At 40.6% G+C, this 20153-nt stretch overlaps 1 protein-coding gene across 1 annotated transcript; it reads right to left on the minus strand.

Moving 5' to 3' along the window:
- Positions 1–497: 497 nt before the first annotated feature.
- On the minus strand, positions 498–20081 carry cuedc1b (CUE domain containing 1b). The gene is made up of 11 exons (XM_083886495.1): positions 19949–20081; positions 14788–15473; positions 13954–14081; positions 13084–13210; positions 11938–12199; positions 8861–8926; positions 8592–8672; positions 7071–7164; positions 6767–6825; positions 6406–6475; positions 498–4999 (listed from the first exon to the last, which is right to left on the minus strand). Coding segments are annotated over exons 2-11 (1200 nt in total). The 5' UTR covers positions 15100–15473; positions 19949–20081; the 3' UTR covers positions 498–4998.
- Positions 20082–20153: the final 72 nt, after the last annotated feature.

Below are 20153 nucleotides of genomic sequence, written 5' to 3' on the forward strand. Positions count from 1 at the left end.
CATGTTTTTGGACTGTGGGAGGAAGCCGGAGAACCTGGAGAAAACCCACGCACACACGGGAAGAACATGCAAACTCCTTGCAGAAAGGCCCTTGTTCTGAAGTTGTTCCAAACGGGGCTCAAACCCAGGAACCCGGGTCTTCTTGCTGCAAAGGCAAGAGTGCTAACCACTACACCAACCGTGAATCCAAAAAGCCCTAACTTTTTGCGAGTAGTGCATGTATAAACAAAAATACAATTATTGAAGCTCCATCTGTAATAGGAATGAAACCTATCTTATTCATTTTCTTTTTATTCCTTTCCCTTGTCTTCCCAGTAGAGTTTTCTGGGTGTTTGAGCATTTTTAGTGAAGTTTTCAAGTTTACCTCATAGTCCTTTCCTTAAAGACCTTTTACTTTAACAACTCATCCTCAAACAATATAAAAATATGACATCAAACAAAAACATTTCCTGCATGTCTATAGCATATAGTCAACACAGTAAAACAGTTTGGCTTTATAGAAAAACTTTAATGGTCATGTTCATATATTTACAAATATACATTAATTCATAAAGAAATGATACAGTAAAAGTTACAGCAAAATTAGGGGAAAAGGACAAAGAACTGAAAAAAAGACACGGTAAGAGACTTGTGTCACCTGCTCCAGCTCATCGAGTCTCAGGTAGGGTTTAAAAAACACTTCCTCTTCCTGGCATGATGATGAGTTCTGCTGTGAGGCGTCTCCATAGTGACGCGTTTTCTCTGCCACTGACAATATGAAACACATTCTCACACAGCGCTAACAGACTCCACCCATCTCGCTTTGTGTCAGGTTCATCCATGACACACCGCTGTGAACCTGTACAACCACGTCAGGAGTCGGCCATGTTTCGCTGACTGGTGTCTGACTTGCACTGAAGAGAGAAAATCCACCCTAACATCATTCCGAGCCCTCAACACTTCCTGTTTTCCTCAAAATGGGACGATGGAGAGCTCCAGAGAGAAAGAATAAGCTACTTCATTGCAGTTTTTAAACAGTCTGAGATTTCAGTTTAAACAAATGTGAACTAAACTGTGTGTTGGAAAATGACAAAAACTGATTAAACAACTGAAAGTTTAATAAGTGATTAAATCTTATTTGTTAATGCATTGGCTCAGATATTATCCTCTAGTTAATCTTAGAACAAACTTCTTATTTGGAAATCACATCCAACGGTCTAGATCTCAATGCTGCTACATTTCCCCCAAAAACAAGGTCACAGTGACAGTCTTTAATGTTTTAGATGTAATGTTTTAATGGAATTGCTTGATTTGCTTAGGAGTGGATTTTCCCTTTAGTGTTGTATCGTACATGAACATCTTTGAGTTTAGGAAGACTAATCATTTAAGATTAAAAAAAAAATAAAAAAAAAATCAAAAGTAAACCAAAATGTCACCACACCACATTTTAGGGAGTAAATATACTTTCAAACAGACAAATGAAGAGGAGGAAATGGTAACATATTTCTTACATTATGTTATATTATTTGAAGTACAAAAAAAACAAAACTTTAGAGGATTAACCTGAACATGTAGTAAAATTCTTTATTATTTGGGGGTGTGGTGTCCCTGAGAGGAGAACACATCAAAAGGTTCCCTACAACACGCACGCACGCACACACACGCACTGAGACAAATGAAGGAGAATTGTCCTTTCACTAAAAATCACTGTCCAACATCCAAACATGTCTAATGCTGACCAAGCAAAAATCTCTTCTAAATACTTTTTTACAAGAGAGACAGATAATGCTCACAAAGAAAAAAAAATTGACATTTTGTGAAATGAAAGGAAAACTGTTTTATGCACAAATGTGTTCATTCAGCTAATTTGTCCGGAACATAAAATGAGGCAGGAAATCTTCACAGCACATTTCAGCGTTCCTCTCCGACACCTGTTCACACAGGCTACATCAGACTTCTACGACTTCTCTAATCCATGCTAACTTCATATCTACACACACCAATGAAAAAGCACAGTAAACATGTGCTGAACGAAAAGCTCACAAGCCTTTTTTTGTTTTCATATCACTGAACTTCAATCTTGACCTGCACCAACATCACATAATGACCAGGATGATCACCATTACAAATATGAAATCTGGTGTTTTTTCACACTTTCACACAGTTAAATCCAAGAGTGATCACTTGATTTCTTCCTCCTCTTGTAGAAACTAAAATAACAGAAACATCTCTCTAGATGCAGCAGGAAATAAAATGAAAATCCAACCAACCACAACGTCTAATTAAAGAGCCAAGGTCTTATGAGTAGGAGGTAGACATTGACATCTGGTGGCAACTTGTCAGCATTTGTTCTATGGTGTACACTCTCCGTTGAGTTTCTTTCACTTGGCAAGTTCTATTTTTTTGTACTACTACCATCATCACACTGCTGTTGCGGAGGACTGCAGGAGGTGCTGCTCCCCAGAACATCCAGCAGGAGTCACTAGTGCACAGACGAAGCAGAGAGCCATCACTGGCTTCCTGCTCTGCAAACACAGCAATTACGTGTCCTGATTTTCTGCCATCAAGCATGGCAGCCACCAAACCACACACACTCAGTTTAGTTTAGAGACATTGGCTGTGCCGTCTCTCAGAATCTTTGAGCTTCCTCTTTAAAAGTTGATGATGTGTGAAACTGAAGATCCCACTTCCTCCTCTCATCTTGAGGAGTTAGCTGTAGGAAACTGCAGATGACTACGACTCATCACAGACAGACTCTTCTCTCAGTTAACAGGGAGGATTGTCCATCTTTTCAACCTTCACACAGCCAGTTATCTTATTTTCCATGGGAACAGTGACACAGTGTATGCAGGCTGGGCCACGTATTTGTGCCAGAAATAGACCTGAGCCTTACAGGTGTTCTGATTTCCTGGCCGAAATATGGCATCATTGTAAACTGCACAGAGTCCGTGTTCCTGTCCTGCAATTGTTACCATGGTTACTGCCCCCCCCATTTACAGACACGTGAAGTCTAAATGACCATCGAAACGTACATAGCTATAGAATATAAATGTATACCTGGCACCACACACACACACGCTCAGCCAATTCGATTGAACCTAATCCAATCAAAACATTTGTGTCAACTTGGGCTGGGTGATAACATGATACGTTTTGAAGATATTTATTTCATAAAACACAGCCACTTGTTACAGAGGAAGTGGGTGTGGAGGAGCGCGGCCGAGGGTAAAGAAAGTGATGGTGGACACTAGTGTGAGCATGAATTATCCTCTGAAGTTGAGAATATTGTTCATAAAAACACTTTTAGTGTTGAAAAGGTTCGGAAGTTGCAAAAACGATGAGGAGCACAATAACACCGTCTCCTCACCTCTTTCAAAGTCTGCTGTTAGCAGAACCAGCATTAGCAGCTAAAATAACAGCATGTTATTTTACGTCATGTGAACCAAGTGAGGGATAGAGGTGTTCTCTATAGATAATGCCTGTGGGGAAAACAGTTTATTTATGTCATAGTTGGGTGGGATGTTTTGTTTAGTCAAGCAATGACTGTTAAAGGGGTCATATTATGCTTCATTTCTCCAAGTTAAACTAGTTCCCTGGTGTTCTAACGAACATGTCTGTAATTCCAGTTTTCGGTTACCGTTGCCCTCGCCATCACTACGGAGCACATTGTGACGTCCCAATGAGCGTGGAAGTCAGACAGCTTTTATGTCCTGTACTTAGACTGAGGAGCACCACAAAAACATGAGTGAGTCATCTTTTTTCACACTTTGCCAACTGATAGGACCTCCAGAGTCCCAAATATAAGAATTTAAATGATTAAAAAGTTGATTTTACATAATTATGTCCCCTTTAAGTGTGAAGAATTAAGTGGAAGCATTCATCCTAAAATCCAAGAGTAAAAGTGTTGAGAACACAAAAAGAACAAACTTAAAGCCTCAATAAGACGGTTGCTACAAATACATTTAAGTAAACTTCCGATTTCTTCAGGCTTCAGTGAGGATGTGCTGTGAACTGGCTGGATCAGTCCAATAAATAATCTATATAATTTGCTAAATATCAGTATTGATCAATATGCGAAAATACATCATGACTATATTTTTAGCAACATCACCCAGCCCCAGTCTAAACCCAGTCTGACCTCTTGGGTTCCAGTGGGAAATACATATTCTAATGTGAATGATGGAGGACACGCCATCCAGTATAAACACCAGTTTCTCTGGATTTATGCGGTTTATGAAAAGGACATACATTTGTTTATGTTGCGCCATCCACGTTTAATGAGCTGATGCCTTAGCTCATCACAGCTTTTATAGCCGTGCATTGATGCTACACTAAATTGAATCACACCGTTCCCACTTTTAATTATCAAAGCAAAACTATTCCTCCCGTTCTTCTAAACTGTCCTTTTACACTTGATCACATGGCCACGGACACGTGTAGACAACAGGGAAGTGATGGCGTGAACAGACAATGGGAACGACCACTATGTTCCAACACAAATTCAAACAAACTCTGACGTTCAGAGACGCAAACACCTTACAAACTGGATAAGAAAACGTAGTTAAAATAAAAATCAAAACAATAAAAGCGCTACACGGTTAAGTGGATATAAAAGGGGGATGTGCGCACTTTGAAACGCAGCTAACACAAACACAGAGCAAACACAGTCTGCTACTGTACACCGCTGGATAAGTAACAAATGCTCACATGGCAGGATCATGACTATATGCTAGTGTTCCTCCCAGTGAGTTAAACAAATACTGGTCAGGACTAATGCATTTTTCCTCTACACAAAGTAAATATCAACAAAGTATTATAATACAGAAAGGACAGTTAAAGACAGACAGCCCAGTGAAGGGAACGACTCATTTCTTCTCCCTGGGAAGAGAAAGGTCTCAACTCACAGCTGAGCCCGATATTGGCTGGCTTAGATAAAGGTGGAAACGGTTGCAAGGCCACCACAGATGGGTCACGCTGAATTCACCATGGTAACCCTGATATGGTGCAGCAGGGAAGGAATCTGAAAGGCAAAGGAGAGTCTGGATTAATTATGCTGTCAGGTTCTTTTATTCTCCGAGGGTGTGCAACTGTACTTGAGCTGCTTTTCTGTAGGCGTGTCTTCAGTTAGAGGGTGAAAAGAAACATCATTAAATTTAGGGTGACAAGGAGAAAAGCTATGAACTCACTTTTATCCGTTTTCTCCCCCACAATATTTTATGACATATTTTGAGGCACCAGTGGCACAGTAGTAGCACAGAACTTGACTGTGAATTAAGTTTATTGTAGCACTGTCTGTGCATTTACATTATGGGTCGTAATCTTTAGGTGCCTCATGATTCGATTACCATCACCAAATCGTCTATTGATGCATCTTAAAGCTCCCATAGAGTGGCCCTATCGCACATTATATGCAAGTTATGGAGGTCTACTTACATACATTAACTTGTTTTTATGGTCAAAAGCCTCCTAGTTGCTGCAAATCAGCCGATCTGTCTTGTGATTGGCCAGCCACCGTGAGCTTTCTCAACCGTCTTGTGATTGGCCAGGTACCTGGAAGTGACGTAATTAGCACATCGGCTCTCAGAAGCGCAGCTCCCCCTCTGGAACGGTGGATGCACTGCTACTCAAAACATTGTTTTAACAATGTTTAAAAATAGCTTTGTCACGACTCCCCGCCGCAGTCCCTTTTACGCCTTTGACCCGGAGACGGACACAGAGTCAGAAGACACTGTCGCTCGTGAAACACCTCCACAACGGACGTTCTTCTTCTTCTGCGGTTCAATGTACGCAATTGGATGTAGCTGGACTAGTGCCCGGAGCAGGAGGATCCGCTGTTCAGGAGAAATGCTGTTCATGTAACCAGGACAGGTGTTTTCAGAGATCTCGCTGAGCCCGAGATTACAATACAACACAGCGTTCTCAGCAGTGGCTGAACCATTTGTTTCGAACCTTCAGGGCTTCATAAATGAGGTAGATGGGAGCTTTAAAGTATCGGAATTTGAATCGCGATGCATCCAAGAATGTTTTATGATGTTTTTCCTCCACCCCTAATTGACATATAATGGTACTTTACTTTTCTGCCTTTCTCATACCAACAGTGATGACAATATGTACATTCAGTTACTGTCAGCATGTTTGCGTGCGTGTGTATGCGTTTAAATGAAAAAAAAGTGTTTACCATTCAAAAAACAAACCATATGAGATCATATCACAGTTGATATTGTGGTGATGGCTACAAATAAATGACTGAGTGCTGATTAGAGTTGAACAATAAAAAGGTAAAACTAGTGCTGGCCAAAGGTTGTCAGCAGAGGATATAATCTGATCACATAAACCACATTGGAATTAGTTTGAAGCAGCACGTGTCCACATCCCTCTGCAGTTAAAACCATGTTTGGGCTGAACAGGGTCATGGTCGTATCTTACCATGATATTGGCTCATTACGTTGTTCATTCTCTTCCTGAGTGTTTGCTCTCCTCGTCTGACCGCCTTCCTCTGGACACAAACATAAAAACGTCATAATGAGTGCATTGCCAATGGATACAGACAAATAAATATGAGGGATCTTGCTGTAAATACCAGTTCCGTTTTTGCTACATTGCTACTCATTGTAGTTTTACTAATTCTCATAACTGTTCAGAGGGAAGATGAACTGCAGGGGTGAGAGACTAATGTGTGTAGGGATTGTTTCTGCAAACATTAAACCAGTCAGTAAAAACTGCTCTTTAATAGAGGGACTACGAACACAAAATGCTTTTTAGTGTCTGTTTGTGATGCACTTCTTACCACAGGGGTTTGCCTCCACATCATCCAGGAGATTGGCTGTAGAGTTGGCTGTGCCCAATCTGGTCAGGAAGTTAGTTAAGTAAATCATGGACTCATGGACACACAAATCAAAGTAAGGATTTCCATCCACAGAAGTGATTAATTTGACTCCTATATAATGGTTTTCAATAAATCTCTAATCAACAACACACACAATGTTACTGCATAATCATAGGGTGTCAATGAAGCAGAATGAAATCATTGGTAGTTAATGGTGGTCACTCAGTGACCCAGACAAAAGTGAACAGAGCTGAACAAAGGATACGACTGGTGCTTCAGGAGCGTTCTCCTTTTTGTCTTTCTCCTCTTTGTCTTTTCGGAGAATGTCCTGGCAATTTCAAAGAGCTTCTTCCTCGTTGCTAGAGGTGAAAAAAAAATAAAACAAATTCTGTCATTAACCGCACATGTTTGTCCTGAACCATCCAGTGCACCATGTTTGTTTCTGCATGAGATTTATTTCCATACAGAAGGACATCAGTGTGACCTTGATGTGTCAGTGGGTAATATATCGGTATGTAGAGCGATCATGGTCATGTAGGTCATGTAGAGGTCATGTAGAGCGACTGTTTGAACAACTCTAAAGACACCAGAGCTGAAGGATTCTCCTGAGGAAGCATTAACACTCTCCACTTAGTTAAGAGTGACAGAGATGAATGGCCTGGTGGAAAATTGCATTTTTAAACATGCTACGTTATTTATGGCTGCATCACTCCAGTGTTGATTGGTGCAAAAAGATGAAAATCGTACCCACGGTGTTTAAGATGCCTACAGCAATAAGTTATTGTATCAGAGTGTTTTTGCTCCAGAATTTTTCCATCAGGCCTACACACAGTCTTACCTAAGCAAATGAGAATGAAAATATGAGTAAAATAAATTGCAGAATTGTTATTCAAAGCTACAGTTTAATGTATAAGGAATTAAGAGTAATTACTGAAATGTGGCCATCAATTCTTCATGATGTATGTTTAGACCTCACACCAACTGTGATGCAACAAGCATTTATACATAAAACCGGTGAACCTCTTTTCTTTTTCTTTTACAGTAGAATCTACCTCTGAAACATTTTGTGGGTGCTTTTTGGTATTTTCAGCCATACTAAAACGTGTAAATATTTTGTAATCATGTCAATTGTCATTTAATTTAAAATGAAGGTCTAGAGATGAGCCAATCAGATACTCTGTAATGGTGTCCGCCCGATACTGTTCACTGGATCAGATATCTGAAAAGATGATATATTCCGTGAAGTCTTTGTTTGTAATACAAATGCACCCCTGCTAAGACAGACCTGTTCAGAAGACACCGTTTAGTAGTATCTCTTAAAAAAACCCATTTTGCAGGTCATATATAACATGTATCCACTGGACAGATAAATCCTCTGAGGCTGGAAGTTTATGTAGGACTCTGTGCTGCACTGTGGAGCCAAGAATAGAACTTTTTGCGGAATTCTGGTTTTCGGTTACTGTTGCCCTCACCAGTATTCTCATGTGTTTTACGGACAAAGCAGAGCTCTGCGAGACAATTCCAGGAATTGAGCGCATTGTGACGTCCCAATGAGCACAGAAGTCAACATCGCATGTTTTTTCTCCTGTGCTTAGACTGAGGAGGACCACAAAAACATGAGTGATTCATCTTTTTTCACACTTTGCCAACTGATGGGACCTCCTCCAGAGTCCCAAATTTAAGAATTTAAATGATTACAAAGTTGATTTTGCATAATATTTAAACATTTGCCCAATGTACCATGAGAAACTCAACTTTAAAGACTAATGCAAATGATCATACTTACATTTGCCCATGTGTTTGAGTTTGTCTCTGAACAGGGCGTCATCTGAGATGGCCTCCATAGACGATGCAGAGCACTGTTCTCCTGCACACATACACACAACACCACTACCACACTGTACACTCATGAACGTGTTTATACGTCAAACACGTCATCAAGTGCAAGAGCACAGGTATTTACACAGTGACTCCTGTAGCACAGAGAGCAGTGCTGAGTAGAGTTCAGACATTAACAAAGAGAAGAGCTGAAGAAGCCTGATGAGTGATATCTACCTGTGGAATTCTCCATGCTAGATGAATGACTGGACTTTGATTTCTTTGATTCATACTTCAATCGATCTAAAAACAGAGAGCAGATGTTATGACCACTGATGATGAACAAGATGTGATGAGCTCAGGTATAAAGGTAGAATTCTCCCAAACATCTAAGCCTCCACATCAATTCATCTTGAAGTGGCAGATGAGAAAGAAACCTTTAAAAGCTTTGTCCTGCTGCAGAAGAAAAGCCATAACAAACCTTTTAAATTACTGCCAATCTTGTTTCAGCTCGCTTTCTCAAGCAGGTGCTAAAAAAAACTGCCTCTCCTTGCAGTTGCAATGTAAATTCAGTTGGGAATATTTGGTTTGTCAACTTAAGTTTGATCACAAATAAATGTCTTGAGCTTGGACGGATTTATTAAAATCTGTTCTCCGAGTTCTGAGCTCAAAGAGCTCATTTTTTGTTGCTTTCAGGTCAGAACCAAGTCAGTTTTTTTGTCTTTTCATTTAAGATTGTATTTCTGAATGAAGTGAATAATAACATATACAAGCTAGAACTCAGAGAAGCTCTTTTTTAAAAAACAAAAACAAAACCTAAAACAATGGAAAGCCGAGGCTTTGATCGACATGCTCACTCCCAGCTCGTCACATACAGACTCGTGGTCAGGACTTTTGTTTGTGTTGCTTTTGAAAAACACTGGGTATCCATTTAGTATAGGGCTGCAGCCATGTCACTCTTACAGAACATTGTGGTTTGTACGTGACTAAAACATTTGAATGATATGTGGTAGTTTAAAGTTTGTCTGCATCAAGAACTTTTAATGCATACCATTAGTTAACCTTTTCAATGCAGGACAATGTGGTATACTTAACATTCCGCTCCCTTTACTCCCTACATCACTTCATGAACATGTTGAGGTGAGGGGGTGGAGCACTTATTCATCATTAAATCGGCTAGCCTCAAGAGCAGAGGACCGCCTCTTTGTTCTGGCTACTGATTGGATAAAGTGTTGTAACTGGACAACTTTTTCCTAGATTTATGTTCAGAGACTGAGACTGACTAATATCACTGAGCAAACACTCAAGACCAGGGAGAGATGTCAGGATGTAGAGCTATTCAATAAATGTTGGAGCATGTTGGAAAATAACCTAGGGTCTGGACCGAGCATCTGTATGAGACAACTTGGGAGTAAGACCGTGTTGGATCAAAAGCTGAGAGGTGTAAGACAAATGCAGACATATGGAATCAATTTTGTCCTAGTACACAAAAGTTAAAACGGACCTAGAGTGGTCCTGTTGCACATACATGTTACATGATTCTCATTTTTTAATGACCGTTTTCTTTGGAAAAATACAGGATGCCAGCCATGTTTGCTCCATCTCCCAGCTGAGTGAGAATAATGTGGCAGATGCAGACTTGCAGAGCAGAGTAATAAAATGGATGTGGTGAGTCACTGCCGTTATGAACGCTTTTTCCTCTCAAAGCTTAGCTCGATAACACTGATCACAAACTGAACTGATACTTTACTGTTGAAGTGATCAGCTGTTATGAGTGGCATTATATCCGACAGTTTAAAGCAGACCTAGACTGGAAGTTCCAATTAACGCTGTTTTTTAGTGTGTATCGGTGTCCTTACCTTGTTTATGAAGCCCTGAAGGTTCTAAACAAACAGTTTAGCCACTGCTGAGAACGCTGTGTTTTATTGTAATCTCAGGCTCAGCGAGATCTCTGAAAAAACCCGGTCCGGTTACGTTAACTCTGGAACAGCAGATCGTCCTGGTCCGGGCACTAGTCGGGCACATCCGGTTGCGTACATTGAACCGCAGAAGAAGAATAACCTCCGTTGTGGAGGTGTTTCACGAGCAACAGTGTCTTCCGACTCTGGGTCTGAATCCGGGTCAAAATCAGAAAAGGGACTGCGGCGGGGAGTTGTGACGAAGCTTTTTTTAAACATTGTTAAAACAATGTTTTGATAATGAGTAGCAGTGCATCCACCATTCCAGAGGGGGGAGCTGCGCTTCTGAGAGCGGGTGTGCTGAATATACTGGCCAATCACAAGACTTTGTCTTCTGGGTGACAGAGTTGAGTCTCAAATCTCGCGGCTGGGAAACACCGTCAGAAAAGAGGATTTCTATCAGCTCGTTTACAGCAACTCGGAGGTTTTTGACCATAAAAACAAGTTAATGTATGTAAGTAGACCTCCATAACGAACATATATGTGCAACAGGACCACTCTATGTGAGCTTTAAAAAAGCAGTATCTTTACATCTTGGCACAGACACATTTACCTATTAATAGCTTTGGGTTGCTGATATAGCAGGTTCTGATCATATTAAAGTTTTGTCACTTTCACAAAATGAATTCCAAGAAGACATACATTGGACTTGAGCATCAAGCATCAATTACTGAAGTAATGGCACAAAGAAACAATGGCTTCTCTAAAATGGCCCCCTGTGGAGTTTCCTTTAAACACATACAAAGTTGGACTTCAATTCAGTCACTGTGCTGATAATATTTATCTCTACTTTAAAAAAAAATGTTTTAAAGTATTTTACATTAAACATTGTTCACGTTTTAGTTTGTCTGCCTTCTTATGCAGACAACTAATAATTGAAAACTTGGTACTTGATAAACAAAAATCTATTTAAAGATCATTCAACCCCATTCTTGCATTTCTGGAAGCTTCATTCATTTGTTGTCTGTCTGTAAATCATGTAAAAAAAAAAAAAGAATAGCAGATGTCCTAGCCTTGGCCTAGATATCCACCGTCTACACCTGAATCCCCAAAATATTGACTGCTGCTCCCTCCCTGACTGAGGCTTGTTTATCACACATGTAGAGCAGTACTTGGTGTAAAACCACATCACACAAGCTTGTGTGTCCTTAAGCACAATCAAGACTAGAACATCCCAACATGACTTTAAATAAATAAATAAATAAATAAATAATCAGGAACTCCACAGGGAACCTTCAGCATCAACAGCGAGAGAACCTGTCAATATTTCATTAAAAACAATCTCAACGGTGCAGACAGCTTGTATTTTATATTCTACCACAGACCTCTGTGCAAGGAGTCAAATGTGCTTTATACCTCTCTCTAAGGCAATGAGGAACTCGCGGTTGCGCTGTAGCTCCTTCATAAACTCCTCATTCTGGAGGAACAGGGCGATGCGCTCGTCCTCCAGGTACTGCTTCAGTTTCTTGTCTTGCTCCGTGCCTCCTGTTGCCGAGCCAGAACCTCCAGAGGTCCCTGCAGCTCCAGATCGAGAACCAGGCTGGCCTGTCCACTGGCTTATGGAAGAGACTGAGGAGGAAGAGGAAGACGAAGGCTGGGAGAGGCTGCTCTGAGGGCTCTGTGGGAGGAGGAAAGGATGTGTCAGTGGTCATGTAATCAAAGCAATGGTTAGAAATCAGAGCACCAGTTTGATTCTCTACACAAGTTAAAATAGCTGCAGGTTTCTATTAACGAAGCATTTTGTTTTGAACCATCGCTGTGTACTAGCTTTCTTCATGACTAAATAAAATAAGTGTAATTGTGAAATTCTACTGTATGTTGCCAAGTTTGTTCAAATTAACATAAAGGTCCCTGAGATAAAGATTATCTCATGAGTGGGTTCTCCAATTTCCTCTGATGTGAATATTTTATCCTTTCTGCACTGTCCAAAAAGACCAAGGTCCACTGTTCATCAGCATTTGTATGCAATACAAGAGTGAGCGATCCAGTATCAAGCCACTTGCTAAATAAACATGTATAAGTGACATTTTCCCCATTTTAAATCGCAGTCTAACAGCGTACTGTACACAAGAGCTGGTTTAACTATAGTCCTGCTCTCCCTCTTTCAAATGGCCACACAGCAGGAGTTTGCTCTTCCGTCTGTTGTTCGTCTCTACTTCATTTCATCTTTGGGAATTTTAAAGGTAAGATGCATCTCTGGTACAAAAACATCTCAGCGACTCAACAGACCATGGCAATATTGTGGGAGCAGGTGCAGTTACTCAGAGGTGAATGGGTAAACTGCTGATAAAGCTTGCTGAGGTTTTTATTATGTCGTAACAGTGCGAGTAGGAATTATGCCAACTATGGCTCAAGTGCATCGCAGAGCCATATTTTTCTTGTTTTCACATGATGTTCTCAGATACAATTTTCAAAAGAAATAATGTGTGAAGAGGACATCAAGTAAGCCATAACAGAAGTTTTGTGGATCCATTTAACATCTTGTGTGGTAATATTTCTTACCGTTGTGTTGTTTAACTGCTGAGGAAGAATCCGCAGAAAATCATCAGGAAGATTTCCAAGCATGGGAGGATTCCAGTTCCTGTAGCTTCTGACCTGCTGGTGACCGGGAGGTGGCTGGACTTCAAATCTACCCATAAGTAAAAGAAAAGATTAGGCACTCCAAATACCCATTTAAAGCTATACTTGCCTTTCTCTTATTTTTAAATTTTTCTTTTGTAATCTGAAATTGCTCCTACTAAGCGTATGGCACTCTAAAACGTAAGATAAACCCACCAGGTTTTGAAACTCATAATTATTTAATTCTCATATCATTATGATAAAAGTATGACCAATTAAACAATTTCGACCGAATAAATTGTGGTGTTTGGAGACTCTCGCGTGAGAGCATGCATCACTCTGCTGTTACTGAGCTCAACAAGCAGCGTACGTTGCCGGGATCACCTCCCAAAGCACAGTAACCTCCGCAGTCTCAGCCTGCAGTCAGAGCAGAGCGGACAACCTGAGCACTCTGTGTCCAGGCTGCTAATGAATTGTGCATGCGCATAGCCGCTGTCATTGCGCCCTGGAGGGTGGGACTTTGAGGAAGGCGGAGGTGTTCATGTTCAAACTTTTTCAAAGTGCTGTGAGACATGCAAGAAAGGTAAGCTTTAATTAGATCAACAGTCACTTGGTTCAATATTACAATGACAAATACATGCAAAACTAATTTGGTAATGGTCCAAATCAAAGGCAGATGTGATCAAAATTGCACTCGGAGGCAATAGAGAGGAGAGTAGATGATCTTTATCAACTTTCCATCCACTAATTGTGACAAACAGAAATCCAAACACAAAGCAGCTCTTAATCTAATTCCAAGTCCCTCTTGTTCACCTTGGTGGGGGTGTTGGTGGGGTTTCTGGGTATTTCCTGTCATAAATGTGCATATCATATGTTGGTGGCGAGTAGACTGGAGGTGGTTCCTCATCTGAACTGTCGGGTTCCAATGTTCGCTCCAGAATCTAGAAACAAAAGACAGCATAAAAACTTTTGTCTGTGTTTTAAACCTGCTTCCATGTATTTCACTTCGAATTTAAATCAGGAGACCGTTATCGAAGGTAAATAGCAGTTAAATACTGTATTGACTGCGACACATCGACTGCTACAGCTGAAGACTGACTAAGCAGTCGATGAATTCAAACATTCCAAGTGAAGAGCATGTCTGAAAGCAGCATAGTCAAATGTATCCCTCAACATGAACCAAAAAATGTTAATACTCATAATTGCATGACAATTGCTCCGTTATGCTATTATTTATCCACCTGCAGCAGTGTTTGGTTCATGCTCACTTTAGAGTGCCATCATGCGGTTGTTAATGAAGTTATCAACGTCCACACTACCCCAAAGTGGCAAGTCAAGCCCTCCTCTCTTTCACATTCTAGACTGTGAACCTGTCACATCTCTTGCATGTGTACCCCTGCTACCTTCAGACATAATTACTTGGGTGGGAAACCTGTACCATGAAGTTTTTTTTTTAAAAAATTTTCCAACACTCAAAAATAAGCCATCACATCTGTTCCCTACATCTTCAATAAACATCTCACTGACCCTATTGGTTACCAATAAAATCAAACTGGGTTTCGCTTACACTGTCAATACCGACAGCCTATCAAGAAGGGCTTGCATTGGATTCCTGACTGCTGTGTTATTATAACCTTTCCCACTGACCTCTGGTGGGATGCTGTCATCTGAATCTGAGCTGTCATCTGAGCCCTGTCCGTCAATGCTCATCTGGAGGAGCTGGTCGATGGTGGCATCCACAGCTCCGTTGTTGGAGCGTAGCACACACTCAATCACCTCATAGTCCATAGAGGGGAACATGGTCTTGAAGTCTTCCATGGCCTGGTTGAACTCCAGGCGTCGAACCTGTCGGTTGGGTCTGCTGTTATTAAGCTGCCCCTGTCCACTTCCTCCCCCGCCGCCACTGCTACCGTTTCTGGAGCCTCCATTACTGCTGCTGCGCCTGAAGAGGCTAGTCATCCTCAGGACCTGGCTGCCTCACTTGCTGCCAACCTACTCACAGGATGGCTGTACTTTTCTGTCACCGACACAAGCACTTCAGCCCCTTCAGTTTAACTTGCTTTCCAATTTCTCTCCCGACTCAGTTTCTCATTCTTACACTTACACGACAGGCTTCTGATGGAAGTTTAAAAAAAAAAAGAAAAAAAGAAAATGGAGTTCCAGTGCTACTTTGTGTTAGTCAGCAGCGTCAGTCATGACTGACTGTAGTAAAGGGTTTACAGGGACTGAAGCAGTCAAGTGGTGACCAATCACACGTCCGAGGTCACGTCACCAGTTGAAGGTTACAGTCAAAATCCTCCAAGGAACATGCATAGCTGCATCAGAGTCATCACCTAGAGAGAGAGAAGGAAAGAGCATTAGCAACACAAACCTTACATAGCTCTTTTATGAGGTTTGCAAAACCAGTTTTAAATGTGCCTGTGGGTAAGTCTGATTGCTTGGGTTGTATTAATCCATTTTAGAGCCTTCTTCAGAGCATTATCCAAACAACTTCACACAAATTGCCTGTTAAAGGTGCAGTGTCCAACTTGGTGATTTTTGTTGTTGTTGATATTATTCTGCCTCCGTTTGGTTTTTGTGAGCAGAAATGATGCCGCATTATTTGCATGTCATCTGTTATTCATCATCTGAAAATAAGCTCAATCAATACTATTCAATACTACTACAACTACTGAGTGAGGGAGCATCTGTGTGTATACGGCAGCAGTGCAGGGACAAGGTGTTCATCCTGTCAAACTGCTGAACGAGCAGAATAATAAAACTTGTTAAACTTTTCGTGTGCAGCTGTCACACTTTACTCGTAAAAAGTTGTAGCATTGTGGGAGTTTCGCCAGGTGACAAAAAATCTGAACACTGTTATAGTGAGAAATAGACCCAGTTGTGTGGAGCAATATGTGAACTAATTACTTCACCGCACAGAGTGGGAGTGAGGTTGTTTTTAGTGGCTCTGTGTGTCTGTGCTTCCGCACTTGCCAGTATGACCACAGAGGCCGCCAGGCGCTTGTTGCGGGAATGGAGTGAAGTTTGCCATCTCTGATTGCCTTGTTTAACAGAAACAAACTCCATTTCCACCAAGTGTTAAATATTTATGTTTCAGTTGTCAAGCTGGAAGTTTGATGAATCAGTACATCCCAATATTTGGTAACCTTCTGTTGGTGTACCTGGCACAATAGCATGGGAGGATTCAATAGAGACATTTTTTATCAGCTATGGTTTAGATCAGCAATGGTGGAATTGTGACAACTGAGAACACACCAATGTCCTTTTTTTAGTTTAAGTTTTTATAGTACTTTTATTTTAGCCTTTAGTCAAGAGGAGGATTTAACACCAAAAGTGGGAGAGAGGAGACAGACATGCATCAAAGGACCAAAATGTGGATTCAGTTTGCTGCAGGAGGCCTCAGCTGGAGGGGGCACCAACTATGTGTGTCAGTGCATCTGTTTTCATTCTGCTCCGGGGAAAAAAAAAAACCTACACAGATTTTTTTTTTTTCTTTTTACTATTCAAAATTGTCTTTGGCAGTACAAAGCCCAGGAAGGAGATTATGAGGAAAATAGACAAGTAATTTCATAATCTGGACCCTAGAGGTGAAATTTACCTATGACTGGATATGCTCAGTGGAACCATTAACACCCATATGATTTGATTGCTGTGTGCAGCTCTTGCAGAAATTACATATCAAAAAAGTAAGGCTATAACTGACTTTGTTAAAAATCAGTGCTAAATCACTCTATATTCTGACAGCTATCACTGAACTAGAATGTTTGCTGAAAGACATCTCATTCTTAGGGCTCCAACAGCAAATCTACATCTACAAATCTACTGAGATCAGGCTTTTTGTTGTTATAAATACACACAACAAAGTAAAGGTCAAGAAGTTGGCAAAACAACAACTCTGATGGCACCTTTTGGAGGAATTAATCAGTACATTGGTCAAATCAATATCACTGGAGCAAACTCTTGTTTGACATTGGAAAGGGGAACTTTGAAATCAAACAGCAGAAGGTAATAAGAATGCCGTCTATAATATAAATCCCAGCATAGGTTTGTAATAACTCAACAACTGTTGAGTCAGGACTAAGCAGGAAGTAGCTTTTAGTACTAGTCACTGAGAACAATAATTTTCTACATTTCCTTGAATTCTGTCAACAGTCTCAAATATACAAAATGCTGAACTAAATTTTGGACAAAAAGATGGAATATACCTTCACATGCTAAATAATACTAAAAAAGAAATACTTTAACACAAGCATTGAACCGACGACACCAGACTTGGCACTACACAAAATGAGAGGCTGCTGGTATTAGCGTGTATGTGTGGCATCCGCCCTGTATGCATAAAAGATACCTTCCCTGCATCATCATATTAACCTGGACCCAAGAACCACTCTATATTTAGCACACAATCCAGGACTCTCAGTCCTCAGAGGGCACGCATGTTTCTATGTGGGTGTATGATAGCTGCTCAATGCCTGTACTTAAAATCCAGCGGTCTTTCCTTTATACTAGCTCCTGGTACCTGAAGGACTTGACACATGCACTTGTGTCAGCTCTGTCCTATGCTGAACTAGTTACACAGCAGCCTGAGATGTCACTGTCAAAGTGGGCAGAAAGGAAATTAACTCAACAGGTCACATTACCTGTTGCACAATGTATTCATCTCTAAATGTATACCAGTTAGAACAATGACACTGGAGTGTTTAACTGCCATCACGACTCATTGCTCCATTCACATGATTGATACCCCTGCAGTTTTTCTAACTGTCGAACACATAAACCCACAGTATCAATAATAAAGAAATAAGGGATACATTAATGAACAGTCTATTGAACTATTTAATGGTATAATGCAATACCTATCTGGTTGCATTTTAGGTGACATCGTAGACAAATCTCCAGTGCTAAGGAGAAGGAGCAGGCAAAGGAAAGACGTAAGATGTAACATTATGGATACCAGCTGTCATAAAACACCAAAGAAGAGTTAAATAGTAGAATTTAACTAGAATAGAATAGAAATAGAATAGTTAAAGCTGAAAAGAAACTTGTATGTGTAATCTAATATAAATAAGAATGAGCAATTATGTTTAGAAAAATGTTCCATTTGTTCTCCTTTTCATCAACATGAATGTTATCAATGGCAGTGAAGGGAAAACATTGAGCCGGTGACAGCAGCTCATACACAGAAGCCATCAGGTTTCCCTGGATCTGTGTCACAGGTATTTTACTTTTCAGGTACATAATACAGAAGAAGCGTTTTAAAAAAATTAATTCACCACTGAAAGTCAAGACGTGGCTCAAAACACTTCTGCAATGATTTTAAAACAATGTTAAGCTTTTGGTGAAACTATGGTAAAGGAATTGTTTCTACTGGGCTCATGTCTGGAAACAGCTGCAACAAAACAGAACCATGTCATCTTTAAGGGGTGATTGAGAGATGGAGAATGCAAACAAACTATGCACACAATATCCCATTTTGCAACTGTAAATTCATTTTTCCTGATGTGTATTGAAATATTAATGAGGAACCAATGATGAGTACCAATTAGACAAAGTTCTTCATATCCCTTGTTATTTGACATTCACTATTTGCACACCTATCCATACACCACTGTATATGGAAGGGTTTTCTATCAAACCATCCACACATTAGAAACAGTCACAAGGACTAATGTAGGGTCACAGACATCAGCATGTAGCCTAGGAGATGGGGAATCCAAAACTACTTTAACAACTTACTGTGCGTTTAATTTTCTACCAACCTATTTATGTTGAGTTTTAAATTTAACTTAATGACGTGTTTAGGTCAATAAGTTACTAATAATAAAAACAAAAGTAAGAAATAGCTCCTGATTCAGGACAACAAAAAACATCCGACACTTCTGACCCAGAAACCTTAGAGCTATTTAACCTGATTTGTTATTTCAGTAATCTACCATATTTTTAAAGGCTCCTGTTACCAAAATAAAGTTGTCCTCAGTGTTGTCCCCTTCTGAAGGTTCGTACAGGGGCCTGGATCAGAGGCCAGCAGCAGTGTGTATTTTAAGGTAGAGAGTATTTTGAGATGAACAGCTGATGAGATGATCCGTTTGTTTGACGGTTCATCGCGTCAGCTTGTGTGTTAGTGTGCACACACGCTGTATATATCCGTCAATTAACCTGAACATTTTTTTTTTTAATAAAGTGAGACATACTAGTCATACTCACATCACATATCCTGTGTGCATGTGCTCCTTCAAAGCAACAGAGCACCGCTAACACAACACGCTAACGGTGCAGCTCATCGAATAGCCAGCTAACAGCTCTCAAATCTTGCTCCAATAAACCGGATTTAACACTCGAATCTTTTTATTTTCTACTTAGAAGAAACCATAGCGCCGACGTTGTGCTACAATCGTTAATATCTGTAACGGCCGTATCTCAAACTAGGTTTAGAGGCAGAGTGTGTGTGTGTGTGTGTGTGTGTGTGTGTGTGTGTGTGTGTGTGTGTGTGTGTGTGTGTGTGTGTGTGATAGCAGCTCCAGCTACCGTGAAGTAATCACAACCAGGCTCCCACAGATTCACAAACACATACACTAGGCCTCAGTCATCCAACACATATGAACCACATTCAACAATATGTTACCACAAAGTGTAACTAACGGCGCAGGAGACAAACAACCCACCGCTGCAGGTTTGTGTAAAATGAAGCGCTGAACTAGGCTACATTTAATGACACCCAGCAGTTAAAAAAAACCAAAAAAAAAAACTGTTGTTGTCAAACACGTCTCTTCAGACTGAATTAACAGTGTCAAAAGCTGACGTTACTCACAGACAGCGGCACAGAGAGGACTCGCAGCTTGTTTAAGTGTCGAATGGAAGCAGCGTAGAGCAGGAGGACGACGGTTTCGGAGATTCAAGCATCGTAACGAGAACCAGAAGGATACGATATGTCCCTCCCTCATTCACTCCATTCCCTCACCAGCAGCAACATACAGGCCATTAAATTCAGCTCGGGAGCGGAAGTGCCATGTTCT

Source organism: Microchirus variegatus (genome assembly GCF_963457635.1).
Source record: "Microchirus variegatus genome assembly, chromosome: 3".
Classification (NCBI taxonomy): Eukaryota; Metazoa; Chordata; class Actinopteri; order Pleuronectiformes; family Soleidae; genus Microchirus; species Microchirus variegatus.

What these genes read in the sequence shown, in the direction of transcription:
- cuedc1b (XM_083886495.1), bottom strand. Translation starts at nt 15,099, where the DNA reads ATGACTAGCCTCTTCAGGCGCAGCAGCAGTAATGGAGGCTCCAGAAAC. An exon ending in ATGACAGCATCCCACCAGAG is followed by an intron (nt 14,082 to 14,787) that starts GTCAGTGGGAAA and finishes TTTTGTTTCTAG; the next exon opens with ATTCTGGAGCGAACATTGGA. An exon ending in CCACCAACACCCCCACCAAG is followed by an intron (nt 13,211 to 13,953) that starts GTGAACAAGAGG and finishes ACTTATGGGTAG; the next exon opens with ATTTGAAGTCCAGCCACCTC.